This window comes from Giraffa tippelskirchi, chromosome 1 (assembly GCF_054371585.1).
Source record: "Giraffa tippelskirchi isolate mGirTip1 chromosome 1, T2T-mGirTip1v1.2.pri, whole genome shotgun sequence".
Classification (NCBI taxonomy): domain Eukaryota; kingdom Metazoa; phylum Chordata; class Mammalia; order Artiodactyla; family Giraffidae; genus Giraffa; species Giraffa tippelskirchi.
The window spans coordinates 103620453-103636852 of record NC_137275.1 but is presented as its reverse complement, the minus strand read 5'-3'; the positions used below and the strand labels follow the sequence as shown (position 1 = coordinate 103636852).

At 48.7% G+C, this 16400-nt stretch overlaps 1 protein-coding gene across 17 annotated transcripts in view; it reads right to left on the bottom strand.

The window, feature by feature from the left end:
* Positions 1–16400, bottom strand: part of LOC145504523 (liprin-alpha-1-like) — a 78164-nt gene that overhangs the window by 4287 nt on the left and 57477 nt on the right. For 15 of the 17 annotated variants that reach the window (XM_081485591.1, XM_081485585.1, XM_081485676.1 and 12 more), the window contains 7 exons: positions 14841–14990; positions 12608–12829; positions 10134–10283; positions 7901–8122; positions 5431–5580; positions 3198–3419; positions 724–873 (listed from right to left, as the gene is read on the bottom strand). In XM_081485591.1, the coding sequence (XP_081341717.1) occupies positions 724–873; positions 3198–3419; positions 5431–5580; positions 7901–8122; positions 10134–10283; positions 12608–12829; positions 14841–14990 (1266 nt within the window). Of the gene's footprint in view, positions 1–723; positions 874–3197; positions 3420–5430; positions 5661–7867; positions 8123–10133; positions 10284–12607; positions 12830–14840; positions 14991–16400 lie in introns of all 17 variants that reach the window. The other 2 variants (XM_081485692.1, XM_081485682.1) reach the window with 2 other exon arrangements.

Sequence of the window (16400 nt, the reverse complement as noted above, 5' to 3'; positions counted from 1 at the left end):
GAGGTCCACACGGCAGGGACCTGGGCCTGTCCCCACCAGCCAGGTGAGTCTGAAAGCCTGCCATCCAGCCCTGGGGGGCCTTCCCATGTTTGCGTCCTCAGGAGGCCCTGAACCAGGCCCACCTGCTGCAAAGCACAGAAACTGGACTGTGACCTGCTCACTGGGAAGCCACTAAGCTTTGCAGTGATTTGTTACATGGCAGTGGATAAAGAACGCACACGGTTTTTAATTCACTGCTGGAGTCCTAGTTCTGACGATGTCTGGCCCAAACTAGCTGCTCACTGAACATGGCAGCTCAAAACACAGACATGTATGAAAAAATACATGCCATAAATGAGGCGAAAATACAAAGGTACTTAAACTTCCAATGAGAATTCTTCTCACTATAAAATGATGGGTATGTGTATCCATTTACTCGCAGGATGATTTCAATCAAAACGGTGCTAATTAGTACTGTGCTGGGCCGCACAGTAGGCCACAAGTTATCAAAATTGGTTCTTTTAAGAAAAAAAAGCATGCCTTAAAAGGAAACTCGTAGCCAGAAAAAGGAAAATGGGAAGACATAAAGCGATCTATCAACGCTTTGTTCCAAAACCATTTCAGGACCACAGTGTGAGGGGGCAGGTGCCTTACAACGTGGGAGCCACATGAAAAGGTGTTTACCTTCCTTCCTCAGGAATTCACCACTATAAAAGTCAGACACAGTTCAGTAAAAGCCGTTACCTGTCGATGCATAGAATCCTTATCTGCGATTTCATTTTCAAGTTTATCATTGAGGTCGTCGTGCACAGAGGTGGCTTCGCGCTGGGCGGCAAGGTAGCATCTCTCAAGGGTAGTGATTCGCACCTCCACGTCCGTGTTCTGGACCATGGCCTACACCGGGCATTGCAGAGTAGAAAAGGTAAGTCATTATCATGGAACATTCCGATACACGTACGCGTAAAAGAGTTGGACTAAATCCTAAGTTTCAACTCAAAAATAAAGTTAGCGTCCTCAAAATTAAAGTCCTAGACACGGCAGTTTCCTCGGACGTGAGCAAAAACGTGCCTACTTAAAATGTCACATTTGCCACGATTGGCACCCATATGTCTGTATTAACGTTCTGTCTGGCCACTCGGTTTCCCAAGCTTCTCTTCAACATAATAAACCCAAACAGCAAAGAGTATACTAAACTACCCTGTTACTGCATGAATTCCAGGAGGAATGGTATCTGGCATGAAGTCACGACCTCTGTCTGCTACACCACACAGGCGGACTGGATCCACAAGAGGGAGGGACCTTCAACAGATCCAACAGGGACCTCTGAGGCTCGTTTCCTCGGGTAAAAGTCGGAAAACTCTCATGCAATTTCCTCAGAATTCAAGTAATAGTAATGAGTGGAAACAGAAGTCAAAGCTTAACACAACTGGAAGCAGCCTTCTCAAGCCTAATTCTTCTAAAGCAGACTTACACCACATGTATGAAAGGGTCAAACCAGGACCAGAACTTGCTGCTGGTGCAACTCCCGTCCTCCAGGTCAAAATCCACTGCAGGTCCCTCCGTAGTCGACTACTAAGTAACCAATGTGGGCAAAGGCCTGACATTAAAAGTGAAAGGTCTCAAGGCCGCTTTTCCCAGAATTCTCTACATATTGAACTCTGCCACCTAATCTCCTCCTGTTGCCAAAGAGTAGTGGGAAAAGGTTATACAAGCGTGCAAATATTCTGTTTTGAGTTCTCACCTTGAGCTCTCACAGAGAATTACTCACACCAAGCTACTAAACAAGGACACCTGCTGTAGCACATGTCGGAGGGGTTCTGTCTGAGACGGTCTCACGGGGGAGGGGTGGGGCAGGGTGGGCGCTGTCTGTCTGCCTACAAAGGAGAGGTGAGGCTCACAGGAGGAGGCCCGAACCCTCAGCACTCTTCTCTTTTCACAATGACCGTTAGGCGGTTTCTCATCAATCGTGACAGCCGCAGACACGACCACCAGAAACATCATGACTCTACATGGTTACACAGCACGGGCCTGAGGCTCTGAGGGTGAGCAAACGCCACTCGACCTGTCTGACCGCTGGTATCAATGTCACACATCCCCTCAAGGAGCAGAACCTCAGAAAACTAGAGAAGACGGCCAGGCAAGCTGCCTCAGCAGGGCCCACACAGCGGGCTCCCATCTCTCCGAGAGAACGGGCTCCACAGACGTCACCAGACTCGCCTGAGTGAACCCGAAGGAAATTTCAGCATCATCAGGTATACATTCGACAGGCGGGTGGGGGGGATGAACTGGGAGACTGGGGTTGACGTATGTACACTACTGAGACTATGCGTAAAGTCAACAACGAGTAAGGACCTACTCTACAGCACAGGGCAGTCTACTCAGGGCTCTGTGGTGAAGTAAATGGGTAGGAAATCTAAAAAGAGGGATATATGTAGACACACACACACACACGTGTGTATATATATATATATAAATATAAATATAAATATAAATATATATATAAATATAAATATATATATATAAATATAAATATAAATATATATATATATATATGACGGATTCACTTTGCTGTACAGCAGACATTGACACAGCAGTGTAAAGCAACTGCTAACTGCTAAGTCGCTTCAGTCGTGTCCGACTCTGTGCGACCCCACAGACGGTAGCCCACCAGGCTCCCCTGTCCCTGGGATTCTCCAGGCAAGAATACTGGAGTGGGTTGCCATTTCCTTCTCCAGTGTATCAAAGGGAAAAGTGAAAGTGAAGTCGCTCAGTTGTGTCCGACTCTTAGCCACCCCATGGACCGTAGCCTACCAGGCTCCTCCATCCATGGGATTTTCCAGGCAAGAGTACTGGAGTGGGGTACCATTGCCTTCTCCAAGAAAAAGGAAAGCAACTAGACTCCAATAAATGAATGAATGGATGAATGAATTTTTCAAAGAGGAACACACTGGGCACCCTAGAGCTTGTAGAAATGAGGAGTCCACACCCAGGGTGAGCACAGCGCTAGGGATGCCCTCGTGTTGCTCCACTGCCAATGGACCGCCTGGACCAGGCCTCTTCTACCCCAGAGATCTCGACGCAGAGGCGGGGAGGCCGCCAGTCGCGGTCTCGCCAGCGCTCTGCTCCTACTCACGCAGCCATCCCAAAGCTCAGATCAGCCGGAGAACAAGGGACCCACATTCCACCTCAGGACAACAGACACGTCCGCTGTCACTCACTTCGCGGACATCCCGCTGTGGTTGTCTGTTCGCTTCCTCGGACGCGAGGAGCTCCTTCCTGGCCGTGTCCGGGTCCTCCTCCGGCTCTCTCACGTAGGCCGAGAGGTTTGCCAGGCACTCCTTCGACTGGCTCTGCTCCCCTGACTGCCTCTCGATGACCTCCTGGAGCTCGATCACCTTAGCCAGGTCTTCCTCGTGGCTTGGGGAGCCGTCGGAGGATCTCTAAGGGGGAAAGGAAGCCTTAGACAGACAGCCTTGTTTTGGGAGGGAGGGAACACAGCATTTCCGGGCAATCGGTGAGGTCAAAACTTTCTTCTGCACTCTGGGAGCTCACACGACCCTCACGGCCACTCAGATCTACATGGTGCATTGCTGACAGGTCCCAACAGCCCCGCACAGACTGGATGGTAAGGCGAGAACCAGACAGAGAGCGAGACCGAGGACTTGCCTTTCCATTGGTGCTTGGCATGTTTACTTGCTCGGGATTTACATCAAGCACCCCGTCCGTTAGTAGCTTTCCCCAGTTATTCTGCTCTTTAAGAATCATCTGCTAAACGTGAAGTCCACCGGACTTTAGGAAGCATCACTACAAACAAAGCTAGTGGAGCTGATGGAATTCCAGTTGAGCTATCTCAAATCCTGAAAGATGATGCTGTGAAAGTGCTATATTCAATATGCCAGCAAATATGGAAAACTCAGCGGTGGCCACAGGACTGGAAATGGTCAGTTTTCATCCCAATCCCAAAGAAAGGCAATGCCAAAGAATGCTCAAACTACCGCACAATGGCACTCATCTCACGTGCTAGTAAAGTAATGCTTAAAATTCTCTAAGCCAGGCTTCAGCGATAGGTGAACCGTGAACTTCCAGATGTTCCAGCTGATTTTAGAAAAGGCAGAGGAACCAGAGATCAAATTGCCAATATCTGCTGGATCATCGAAAAAGCAAGAGAGTTCCCGAAAAACATCAATTTCTGCTTTATGGACTATGCCAAACAAAGCCTTTGACTGTGTGGATCACAATCAACTGTGGAAAATTCTGAAAGAGATGGGAATACCAGACCATCTGACCTCTCCCTTGGGAAACCTGTATGCAGGTCAGGAAGCAACAGTTAGAACTGGACATGGAACAACAGACTGGTTCCAAATAGGAATAGGAGGACGTCAAGGCTGTGTGTCCTTGTCACCCTGCTTATTTAACTTAGACGCAGGGTACATCATGAGAGACGCTGGGCTGGAAGAAACACAAGCTGGAATCGAGACTGCCGGGAGAAACACCAATAACCTCAGATATGCAGATGACACCACCCTTACGGCAGAAAGTGGAAAAGAACTAAAGAGCCTCTTGATGAAAGTGAAAGAGGAGAGTGAAAAAGTTGGCTTAAAGCTCAACGTTCAGAAAACTAAGATCATGGCATCAGGTCCCATCACTTCATGGGAAATAGATGGGGAAACTGTGGAAACAGTGTCAGACTTTATGTTTGGGGGCTCCAAAATCACTGCTGATGGTGACTGCAGCCACGAAACTGAAAGACACTTACTCCTTGGAAGGAAGGTTATGGCCAACTTAGATGGCATATTTAAAGGCAGAGACACTACTTTGCCAACAAAAGTCCGTCTAGTCAAGGCTATGGTTTTTCCAGTGGTCATGTATGGATGTGAGAGTCGGACGGTGAAGAAAGCTGAGCGCCACAGAACTGATGCCTTTGAACTGTGGTGTGGGAGAAGACTCTTGAGAGTCCCTTGGAGTGCAAGGAGATCCGAATAGTCCATCCTAAAGGGGATCAATCCTGGGTGTTCATTGGAAGGACTGATGTTGAAGCTGAAACTCCAACACTTTGGCCACCTCATGCGAAGAGCTGACTCATTGGAAAAGACCCTAACGCTGGGTAGGATTGGAGGCAGGAAGAGAAGGGGACGACAGAGGATGACATGGTTGGATGGCATCACTGACTCGATGGACATGGGTCTGGGTAGACTCTGGGAGTTGGTGATGGACAGAGAGGCCTGGCGTGCTGCAGATCATCGGGTTGCAAAGATTTGGACACGACTGAGCGACTGAACTGAACTGAACTGAACTGAACATCCACAAATTTGAACGCAATATTTTAGGGTAATAAGAACTTGACACTGGGACTTAAATTCCAACGTGGGAGTCACATGAAAAGGTGTTTACCTTCCTTCCTCAGGAATTCACCACTATAAAAGTCAGACACAGTTCAGTAAAAGCCGTTACCTGTCGATGCATAGAATCCTTATCTGCGATTTCATTTTCAAGTTTATCATTGAGGTCGTCGTGCACAGAGGTGGCTTCGCGCTGGGCGGCAAGGTAGCATCTCTCAAGGGTAGTGATTCGCACCTCCACGTCCGTGTTCTGGACCATGGCCTACACCGGGCATTGCAGAGTAGAAAAGGTAAGTCACTATCATGGAACATTCCGATACACGTACGCGTAAAAGAGTTGGACTAAATCCTAAGTTTCAACTCAAAAATAAAGTTAGCGTCCTCAAAATTAAAGTCCTAGACACGGCAGTTTCCTCGGACGTGAGCAAAAACGTGCCTACTTAAAATGTCACATTTGCCACGATTGGCACCCATATGTCTGTATTAACGTTCTGTCTGGCCACTCGGTTTCCCAAGCTTCTCTTCAACATAATCAACCCAAACAGCAAAGAGTATACTAAACTACCCTGTTACTGCATGAATTCCAGGAGGAATGGTATCTGGCATGAAGTCACGACCTCTGTCTGCTACACCACACAGGCGGACTGGATCCACAAGAGGGAGGGACCTTCAACAGATCCAACAGGGACCTCTGAGGCTCGTTTCCTCGGGTAAAAGTCGGAAAACTCTCATGCAATTTCCTCAGAATTCAAGTAATAGTAATGAGTGGAAACAGAAGTCAAAGCTTAACACAACTGGAAGCAGCCTTCTCAAGCCTAATTCTTCTAAAGCAGACTTACACCACATGTATGAAAGGGTCAAACCAGGACCAGAACTTGCTGCTGGTGCAACTCCCGTCCTCCAGGTCAAAATCCACTGCAGGTCCCTCCGTAGTCGACTACTAAGTAACCAATGTGGGCAAAGGCCTGACATTAAAAGTGAAAGGTCTCAAGGCCGCTTTTCCCAGAATTCTCTACATATTGAACTCTGCCACCTAATCTCCTCCTGTTGCCAAAGAGTAGTGGGAAAAGGTTATACAAGCGTGCAAATATTCTGTTTTGAGTTCTCACCTTGAGCTCTCACAGAGAATTACTCACACCAAGCTACTAAACAAGCACAGCTGCTGTAGCACATGTCGGAGGGGTTCTGTCTGAGACGGTCTCACGGGGGAGGGGTGGGGCAGGGTGGGCGCTGTCTGTCTGCCTACAAAGGAGAGGTGAGGCTCACAGGAGGAGGCCCGAACCCTCAGCACTCTTCTCTTTTCACAATGACCGTTAGGCGGTTTCTCATCAATCGTGACAGCCGCAGACACGACCACCAGAAACATCATGACTCTACATGGTTACACAGCACGGGCCTGAGGCTCTGAGGGTGAGCAAACGCCACTCGACCTGTCTGACCGCCGGTATCAATGTCACACATCCCCTCAAGGAGCAGAACCTCAGAAAACTAGAGAAGACGGCCAGGCAAGCTGCCTCAGCAGGGCCCACACAGCGGGCTCCCATCTCTCCGAGAGAACGGGCTCCACAGACGTCACCAGACTCGCCTGAGTGAACCCGAAGGAAATTTCAGCATCATCAGGTATACATTCGACAGGCGGGTGGGGGGGATGAACTGGGAGACTGGGGTTGACGTATGTACACTACTGAGACTATGCGTAAAGTCAACAACGAGTAAGGACCTACTCTACAGCACAGGGCAGTCTACTCAGGGCTCTGTGGTGAAGTAAATGGGTAGGAAATCTAAAAAGAGGGATATATGTAGACACACACACACACACACACGTATATATATATATATATATAAATATAAATATATATATAAATATAAATATATATATAAATATAAATATAAATATATATATATATATATATATATGACGGATTCACTTTGCTGTACAGCAGACATTGACACAGCAGTGTAAAGCAACTGCTAACTGCTAAGTCGCTTCAGTCGTGTCCGACTCTGTGCGACCCCACAGACGGTAGCCCACCAGGCTCCCCTGTCCCTGGGATTCTCCAGGCAAGAATACTGGAGTGGGTTGCCATTTCCTTCTCCAGTGTATCAAAGGGAAAAGTGAAAGTGAAGTCGCTCAGTTGTGTCCGACTCTTAGCCACCCCATGGACCGTAGCCTACCAGGCTCCTCCATCCATGGGATTTTCCAGGCAAGAGTACTGGAGTGGGGTACCATTGCCTTCTCCAAGAAAAAGGAAAGCAACTAGACTCCAATAAATGAATGAATGGATGAATGAATTTTTCAAAGAGGAACACACTGGGCACCCTAGAGCTTGTAGAAATGAGGAGTCCACACCCAGGGTGAGCACAGCGCTAGGGATGCCCTCGTGTTGCTCCACTGCCAATGGACCGCCTGGACCAGGCCTCTTCTACCCCAGAGATCTCGACGCAGAGGCGGGGAGGCCGCCAGTCGCGGTCTCGCCAGCGCTCTGCTCCTACTCACGCAGCCATCCCAAAGCTCAGATCAGCCGGAGAACAAGGGACCCACATTCCACCTCAGGACAACAGACACGTCCGCTGTCACTCACTTCGCGGACATCCCGCTGTGGTTGTCTGTTCGCTTCCTCGGACGCGAGGAGCTCCTTCCTGGCCGTGTCCGGGTCCTCCTCCGGCTCTCTCACGTAGGCCGAGAGGTTTGCCAGGCACTCCTTCGACTGGCTCTGCTCCCCTGACTGCCTCTCGATGACCTCCTGGAGCTCGATCACCTTAGCCAGGTCTTCCTCGTGGCTTGGGGAGCCGTCGGAGGATCTCTAAGGGGGAAAGGAAGCCTTAGACAGACAGCCTTGTTTTGGGAGGGAGGGAACACAGCATTTCCGGGCAATCGGTGAGGTCAAAACTTTCTTCTGCACTCTGGGAGCTCACACGACCCTCACGGCCACTCAGATCTACATGGTGCATTGCTGACAGGTCCCAACAGCCCCGCACAGACTGGATGGTAAGGCGAGAACCAGACAGAGAGCGAGACCGAGGACTTGCCTTTCCATTGGTGCTTGGCATGTTTACTTGCTCGGGATTTACATCAAGCACCCCGTCCGTTAGTAGCTTTCCCCAGTTATTCTGCTCTTTAAGAATCATCTGCTAAACGTGAAGTCCACCGGACTTTAGGAAGCATCACTACAAACAAAGCTAGTGGAGCTGATGGAATTCCAGTTGAGCTATCTCAAATCCTGAAAGATGATGCTGTGAAAGTGCTATATTCAATATGCCAGCAAATATGGAAAACTCAGCGGTGGCCACAGGACTGGAAATGGTCAGTTTTCATCCCAATCCCAAAGAAAGGCAATGCCAAAGAATGCTCAAACTACCGCACAATGGCACTCATCTCACGTGCTAGTAAAGTAATGCTTAAAATTCTCTAAGCCAGGCTTCAGCGATAGGTGAACCGTGAACTTCCAGATGTTCCAGCTGATTTTAGAAAAGGCAGAGGAACCAGAGATCAAATTGCCAATATCTGCTGGATCATCGAAAAAGCAAGAGAGTTCCCGAAAAACATCAATTTCTGCTTTATGGACTATGCCAAACAAAGCCTTTGACTGTGTGGATCACAATCAACTGTGGAAAATTCTGAAAGAGATGGGAATACCAGACCATCTGACCTCTCCCTTGGGAAACCTGTATGCAGGTCAGGAAGCAACAGTTAGAACTGGACATGGAACAACAGACTGGTTCCAAATAGGAATAGGAGGACGTCAAGGCTGTGTGTCCTTGTCACCCTGCTTATTTAACTTAGACGCAGGGTACATCATGAGAGACGCTGGGCTGGAAGAAACACAAGCTGGAATCGAGACTGCCGGGAGAAACACCAATAACCTCAGATATGCAGATGACACCACCCTTACGGCAGAAAGTGGAAAAGAACTAAAGAGCCTCTTGATGAAAGTGAAAGAGGAGAGTGAAAAAGTTGGCTTAAAGCTCAACGTTCAGAAAACTAAGATCATGGCATCAGGTCCCATCACTTCATGGGAAATAGATGGGGAAACTGTGGAAACAGTGTCAGACTTTATGTTTGGGGGCTCCAAAATCACTGCTGATGGTGACTGCAGCCACGAAACTGAAAGACACTTACTCCTTGGAAGGAAGGTTATGGCCAACTTAGATGGCATATTTAAAGGCAGAGACACTACTTTGCCAACAAAAGTCCGTCTAGTCAAGGCTATGGTTTTTCCAGTGGTCATGTATGGATGTGAGAGTCGGACGGTGAAGAAAGCTGAGCGCCACAGAACTGATGCCTTTGAACTGTGGTGTGGGAGAAGACTCTTGAGAGTCCCTTGGAGTGCAAGGAGATCCGAATAGTCCATCCTAAAGGGGATCAATCCTGGGTGTTCATTGGAAGGACTGATGTTGAAGCTGAAACTCCAACACTTTGGCCACCTCATGCGAAGAGCTGACTCATTGGAAAAGACCCTAACGCTGGGTAGGATTGGAGGCAGGAAGAGAAGGGGACGACAGAGGATGACATGGTTGGATGGCATCACTGACTCGATGGACATGGGTCTGGGTAGACTCTGGGAGTTGGTGATGGACAGAGAGGCCTGGCGTGCTGCAGATCATCGGGTTGCAAAGATTTGGACACGACTGAGCGACTGAACTGAACTGAACTGAACTGAACATCCACAAATTTGAACGCAATATTTTAGGGTAATAAGAACTTGACACTGGGACTTAAATTCCAACGTGGGAGTCACATGAAAAGGTGTTTACCTTCCTTCCTCAGGAATTCACCACTATAAAAGTCAGACACAGTTCAGTAAAAGCCGTTACCTGTCGATGCATAGAATCCTTATCTGCGATTTCATTTTCAAGTTTATCATTGAGGTCGTCGTGCACAGAGGTGGCTTCGCGCTGGGCGGCAAGGTAGCATCTCTCAAGGGTAGTGATTCGCACCTCCACGTCCGTGTTCTGGACCATGGCCTACACCGGGCATTGCAGAGTAGAAAAGGTAAGTCACTATCATGGAACATTCCGATACACGTACGCGTAAAAGAGTTGGACTAAATCCTAAGTTTCAACTCAAAAATAAAGTTAGCGTCCTCAAAATTAAAGTCCTAGACACGGCAGTTTCCTCGGACGTGAGCAAAAACGTGCCTACTTAAAATGTCACATTTGCCACGATTGGCACCCATATGTCTGTATTAACGTTCTGTCTGGCCACTCGGTTTCCCAAGCTTCTCTTCAACATAATCAACCCAAACAGCAAAGAGTATACTAAACTACCCTGTTACTGCATGAATTCCAGGAGGAATGGTATCTGGCATGAAGTCACGACCTCTGTCTGCTACACCACACAGGCGGACTGGATGCACAAGAGGGAGGGACCTTCAACAGATCCAACAGGGACCTCTGAGGCTCGTTTCCTCGGGTAAAAGTCGGAAAACTCTCATGCAATTTCCTCAGAATTCAAGTAATAGTAATGAGTGGAAACAGAAGTCAAAGCTTAACACAACTGGAAGCAGCCTTCTCAAGCCTAATTCTTCTAAAGCAGACTTACACCACATGTATGAAAGGGTCAAACCAGGACCAGAACTTGCTGCTGGTGCAACTCCCGTCCTCCAGGTCAAAATCCACTGCAGGTCCCTCCGTAGTCGACTACTAAGTAACCAATGTGGGCAAAGGCCTGACATTAAAAGTGAAAGGTCTCAAGGCCGCTTTTCCCAGAATTCTCTACATATTGAACTCTGCCACCTAATCTCCTCCTGTTGCCAAAGAGTAGTGGGAAAAGGTTATACAAGCGTGCAAATATTCTGTTTTGAGTTCTCACCTTGAGCTCTCACAGAGAATTACTCACACCAAGCTACTAAACAAGCACAGCTGCTGTAGCACATGTCGGAGGGGTTCTGTCTGAGACGGTCTCACGGGGGAGGGGTGGGGCAGGGTGGGCGCTGTCTGTCTGCCTACAAAGGAGAGGTGAGGCTCACAGGAGGAGGCCCGAACCCTCAGCACTCTTCTCTTTTCACAATGACCGTTAGGCGGTTTCTCATCAATCGTGACAGCCGCAGACACGACCACCAGAAACATCATGACTCTACATGGTTACACAGCACGGGCCTGAGGCTCTGAGGGTGAGCAAACGCCACTCGACCTGTCTGACCGCCGGTATCAATGTCACACATCCCCTCAAGGAGCAGAACCTCAGAAAACTAGAGAAGACGGCCAGGCAAGCTGCCTCAGCAGGGCCCACACAGCGGGCTCCCATCTCTCCGAGAGAACGGGCTCCACAGACGTCACCAGACTCGCCTGAGTGAACCCGAAGGAAATTTCAGCATCATCAGGTATACATTCGACAGGCGGGTGGGGGGGATGAACTGGGAGACTGGGGTTGACGTATGTACACTACTGAGACTATGCGTAAAGTCAACAACGAGTAAGGACCTACTCTACAGCACAGGGCAGTCTACTCAGGGCTCTGTGGTGAAGTAAATGGGTAGGAAATCTAAAAAGAGGGATATATGTAGACACACACACACACACACACGTATATATATATATATATATATAAATATAAATATATATATAAATATAAATATATATATAAATATAAATATAAATATATATATATATATATATATATATGACGGATTCACTTTGCTGTACAGCAGACATTGACACAGCAGTGTAAAGCAACTGCTAACTGCTAAGTCGCTTCAGTCGTGTCCGACTCTGTGCGACCCCACAGACGGTAGCCCACCAGGCTCCCCTGTCCCTGGGATTCTCCAGGCAAGAATACTGGAGTGGGTTGCCATTTCCTTCTCCAGTGTATCAAAGGGAAAAGTGAAAGTGAAGTCGCTCAGTTGTGTCCGACTCTTAGCCACCCCATGGACCGTAGCCTACCAGGCTCCTCCATCCATGGGATTTTCCAGGCAAGAGTACTGGAGTGGGGTACCATTGCCTTCTCCAAGAAAAAGGAAAGCAACTAGACTCCAATAAATGAATGAATGGATGAATGAATTTTTCAAAGAGGAACACACTGGGCACCCTAGAACTTGTAGAAATGAGGAGTCCACACCCAGGGTGAGCACAGCGCTAGGGATGCCCTCGTGTTGCTCCACTGCCAATGGACCGCCTGGACCAGGCCTCTTCTACCCCAGAGATCTCGACGCAGAGGCGGGGAGGCCGCCAGTCGCGGTCTCGCCAGCGCTCTGCTCCTACTCACGCAGCCATCCCAAAGCTCAGATCAGCCGGAGAACAAGGGACCCACATTCCACCTCAGGACAACAGACACGTCCGCTGTCACTCACTTCGCGGACATCCCGCTGTGGTTGTCTGTTCGCTTCCTCGGACGCGAGGAGCTCCTTCCTGGCCGTGTCCGGGTCCTCCTCCGGCTCTCTCACGTAGGCCGAGAGGTTTGCCAGGCACTCCTTCGACTGGCTCTGCTCCCCTGACTGCCTCTCGATGACCTCCTGGAGCTCGATCACCTTAGCCAGGTCTTCCTCGTGGCTTGGGGAGCCGTCGGAGGATCTCTAAGGGGGAAAGGAAGCCTTAGACAGACAGCCTTGTTTTGGGAGGGAGGGAACACAGCATTTCCGGGCAATCGGTGAGGTCAAAACTTTCTTCTGCACTCTGGGAGCTCACACGACCCTCACGGCCACTCAGATCTACATGGTGCATTGCTGACAGGTCCCAACAGCCCCGCACAGACTGGATGGTAAGGCGAGAACCAGACAGAGAGCGAGACCGAGGACTTGCCTTTCCATTGGTGCTTGGCATGTTTACTTGCTCGGGATTTACATCAAGCACCCCGTCCGTTAGTAGCTTTCCCCAGTTATTCTGCTCTTTAAGAATCATCTGCTAAACGTGAAGTCCACCGGACTTTAGGAAGCATCACTACAAACAAAGCTAGTGGAGCTGATGGAATTCCAGTTGAGCTATCTCAAATCCTGAAAGATGATGCTGTGAAAGTGCTATATTCAATATGCCAGCAAATATGGAAAACTCAGCGGTGGCCACAGGACTGGAAATGGTCAGTTTTCATCCCAATCCCAAAGAAAGGCAATGCCAAAGAATGCTCAAACTACCGCACAATGGCACTCATCTCACGTGCTAGTAAAGTAATGCTTAAAATTCTCTAAGCCAGGCTTCAGCGATAGGTGAACCGTGAACTTCCAGATGTTCCAGCTGATTTTAGAAAAGGCAGAGGAACCAGAGATCAAATTGCCAATATCTGCTGGATCATCGAAAAAGCAAGAGAGTTCCCGAAAAACATCAATTTCTGCTTTATGGACTATGCCAAACAAAGCCTTTGACTGTGTGGATCACAATCAACTGTGGAAAATTCTGAAAGAGATGGGAATACCAGACCATCTGACCTCTCCCTTGGGAAACCTGTATGCAGGTCAGGAAGCAACAGTTAGAACTGGACATGGAACAACAGACTGGTTCCAAATAGGAATAGGAGGACGTCAAGGCTGTGTGTCCTTGTCACCCTGCTTATTTAACTTAGACGCAGGGTACATCATGAGAGACGCTGGGCTGGAAGAAACACAAGCTGGAATCGAGACTGCCGGGAGAAACACCAATAACCTCAGATATGCAGATGACACCACCCTTACGGCAGAAAGTGGAAAAGAACTAAAGAGCCTCTTGATGAAAGTGAAAGAGGAGAGTGAAAAAGTTGGCTTAAAGCTCAACGTTCAGAAAACTAAGATCATGGCATCAGGTCCCATCACTTCATGGGAAATAGATGGGGAAACTGTGGAAACAGTGTCAGACTTTATGTTTGGGGGCTCCAAAATCACTGCTGATGGTGACTGCAGCCACGAAACTGAAAGACACTTACTCCTTGGAAGGAAGGTTATGGCCAACTTAGATGGCATATTTAAAGGCAGAGACACTACTTTGCCAACAAAAGTCCGTCTAGTCAAGGCTATGGTTTTTCCAGTGGTCATGTATGGATGTGAGAGTCGGACGGTGAAGAAAGCTGAGCGCCACAGAACTGATGCCTTTGAACTGTGGTGTGGGAGAAGACTCTTGAGAGTCCCTTGGAGTGCAAGGAGATCCGAATAGTCCATCCTAAAGGGGATCAATCCTGGGTGTTCATTGGAAGGACTGATGTTGAAGCTGAAACTCCAACACTTTGGCCACCTCATGCGAAGAGCTGACTCATTGGAAAAGACCCTAACGCTGGGTAGGATTGGAGGCAGGAAGAGAAGGGGACGACAGAGGATGACATGGTTGGATGGCATCACTGACTCGATGGACATGGGTCTGGGTAGACTCTGGGAGTTGGTGATGGACAGAGAGGCCTGGCGTGCTGCAGATCATCGGGTTGCAAAGATTTGGACACGACTGAGCGACTGAACTGAACTGAACTGAACTGAACATCCACAAATTTGAACGCAATATTTTAGGGTAATAAGAACTTGACACTGGGACTTAAATTCCAACGTGGGAGTCACATGAAAAGGTGTTTACCTTCCTTCCTCAGGAATTCACCACTATAAAAGTCAGACACAGTTCAGTAAAAGCCGTTACCTGTCGATGCATAGAATCCTTATCTGCGATTTCATTTTCAAGTTTATCATTGAGGTCGTCGTGCACAGAGGTGGCTTCGCGCTGGGCGGCAAGGTAGCATCTCTCAAGGGTAGTGATTCGCACCTCCACGTCCGTGTTCTGGACCATGGCCTACACCGGGCATTGCAGAGTAGAAAAGGTAAGTCACTATCATGGAACATTCCGATACACGTACGCGTAAAAGAGTTGGACTAAATCCTAAGTTTCAACTCAAAAATAAAGTTAGCGTCCTCAAAATTAAAGTCCTAGACACGGCAGTTTCCTCGGACGTGAGCAAAAACGTGCCTACTTAAAATGTCACATTTGCCACGATTGGCACCCATATGTCTGTATTAACGTTCTGTCTGGCCACTCGGTTTCCCAAGCTTCTCTTCAACATAATCAACCCAAACAGCAAAGAGTATACTAAACTACCCTGTTACTGCATGAATTCCAGGAGGAATGGTATCTGGCATGAAGTCACGACCTCTGTCTGCTACACCACACAGGCGGACTGGATGCACAAGAGGGAGGGACCTTCAACAGATCCAACAGGGACCTCTGAGGCTCGTTTCCTCGGGTAAAAGTCGGAAAACTCTCATGCAATTTCCTCAGAATTCAAGTAATAGTAATGAGTGGAAACAGAAGTCAAAGCTTAACACAACTGGAAGCAGCCTTCTCAAGCCTAATTCTTCTAAAGCAGACTTACACCACATGTATGAAAGGGTCAAACCAGGACCAGAACTTGCTGCTGGTGCAACTCCCGTCCTCCAGGTCAAAATCCACTGCAGGTCCCTCCGTAGTCGACTACTAAGTAACCAATGTGGGCAAAGGCCTGACATTAAAAGTGAAAGGTCTCAAGGCCGCTTTTCCCAGAATTCTCTACATATTGAACTCTGCCACCTAATCTCCTCCTGTTGCCAAAGAGTAGTGGGAAAAGGTTATACAAGCGTGCAAATATTCTGTTTTGAGTTCTCACCTTGAGCTCTCACAGAGAATTACTCACACCAAGCTACTAAACAAGCACAGCTGCTGTAGCACATGTCGGAGGGGTTCTGTCTGAGACGGTCTCACGGGGGAGGGGTGGGGCAGGGTGGGCGCTGTCTGTCTGCCTACAAAGGAGAGGTGAGGCTCACAGGAGGAGGCCCGAACCCTCAGCACTCTTCTCTTTTCACAATGACCGTTAGGCGGTTTCTCATCAATCGTGACAGCCGCAGACACGACCACCAGAAACATCATGACTCTACATGGTTACACAGCACGGGCCTGAGGCTCTGAGGGTGAGCAAACGCCACTCGACCTGTCTGACCGCCGGTATCAATGTCACACATCCCCTCAAGGAGCAGAACCTCAGAAAACTAGAGAAGACGGCCAGGCAAGCTGCCTCAGCAGGGCCCACACAGCGGGCTCCCACCTCTCCGAGAGAACGGGCTCCACAGACGTCACCAGACTCGCCTGAGTGAACCCGAAGGAAATTTCAGCATCATCAGGTATACATTCGACAGGCAGGTGGGGGGGATGAACTGGGAGACTGGGGTTGAC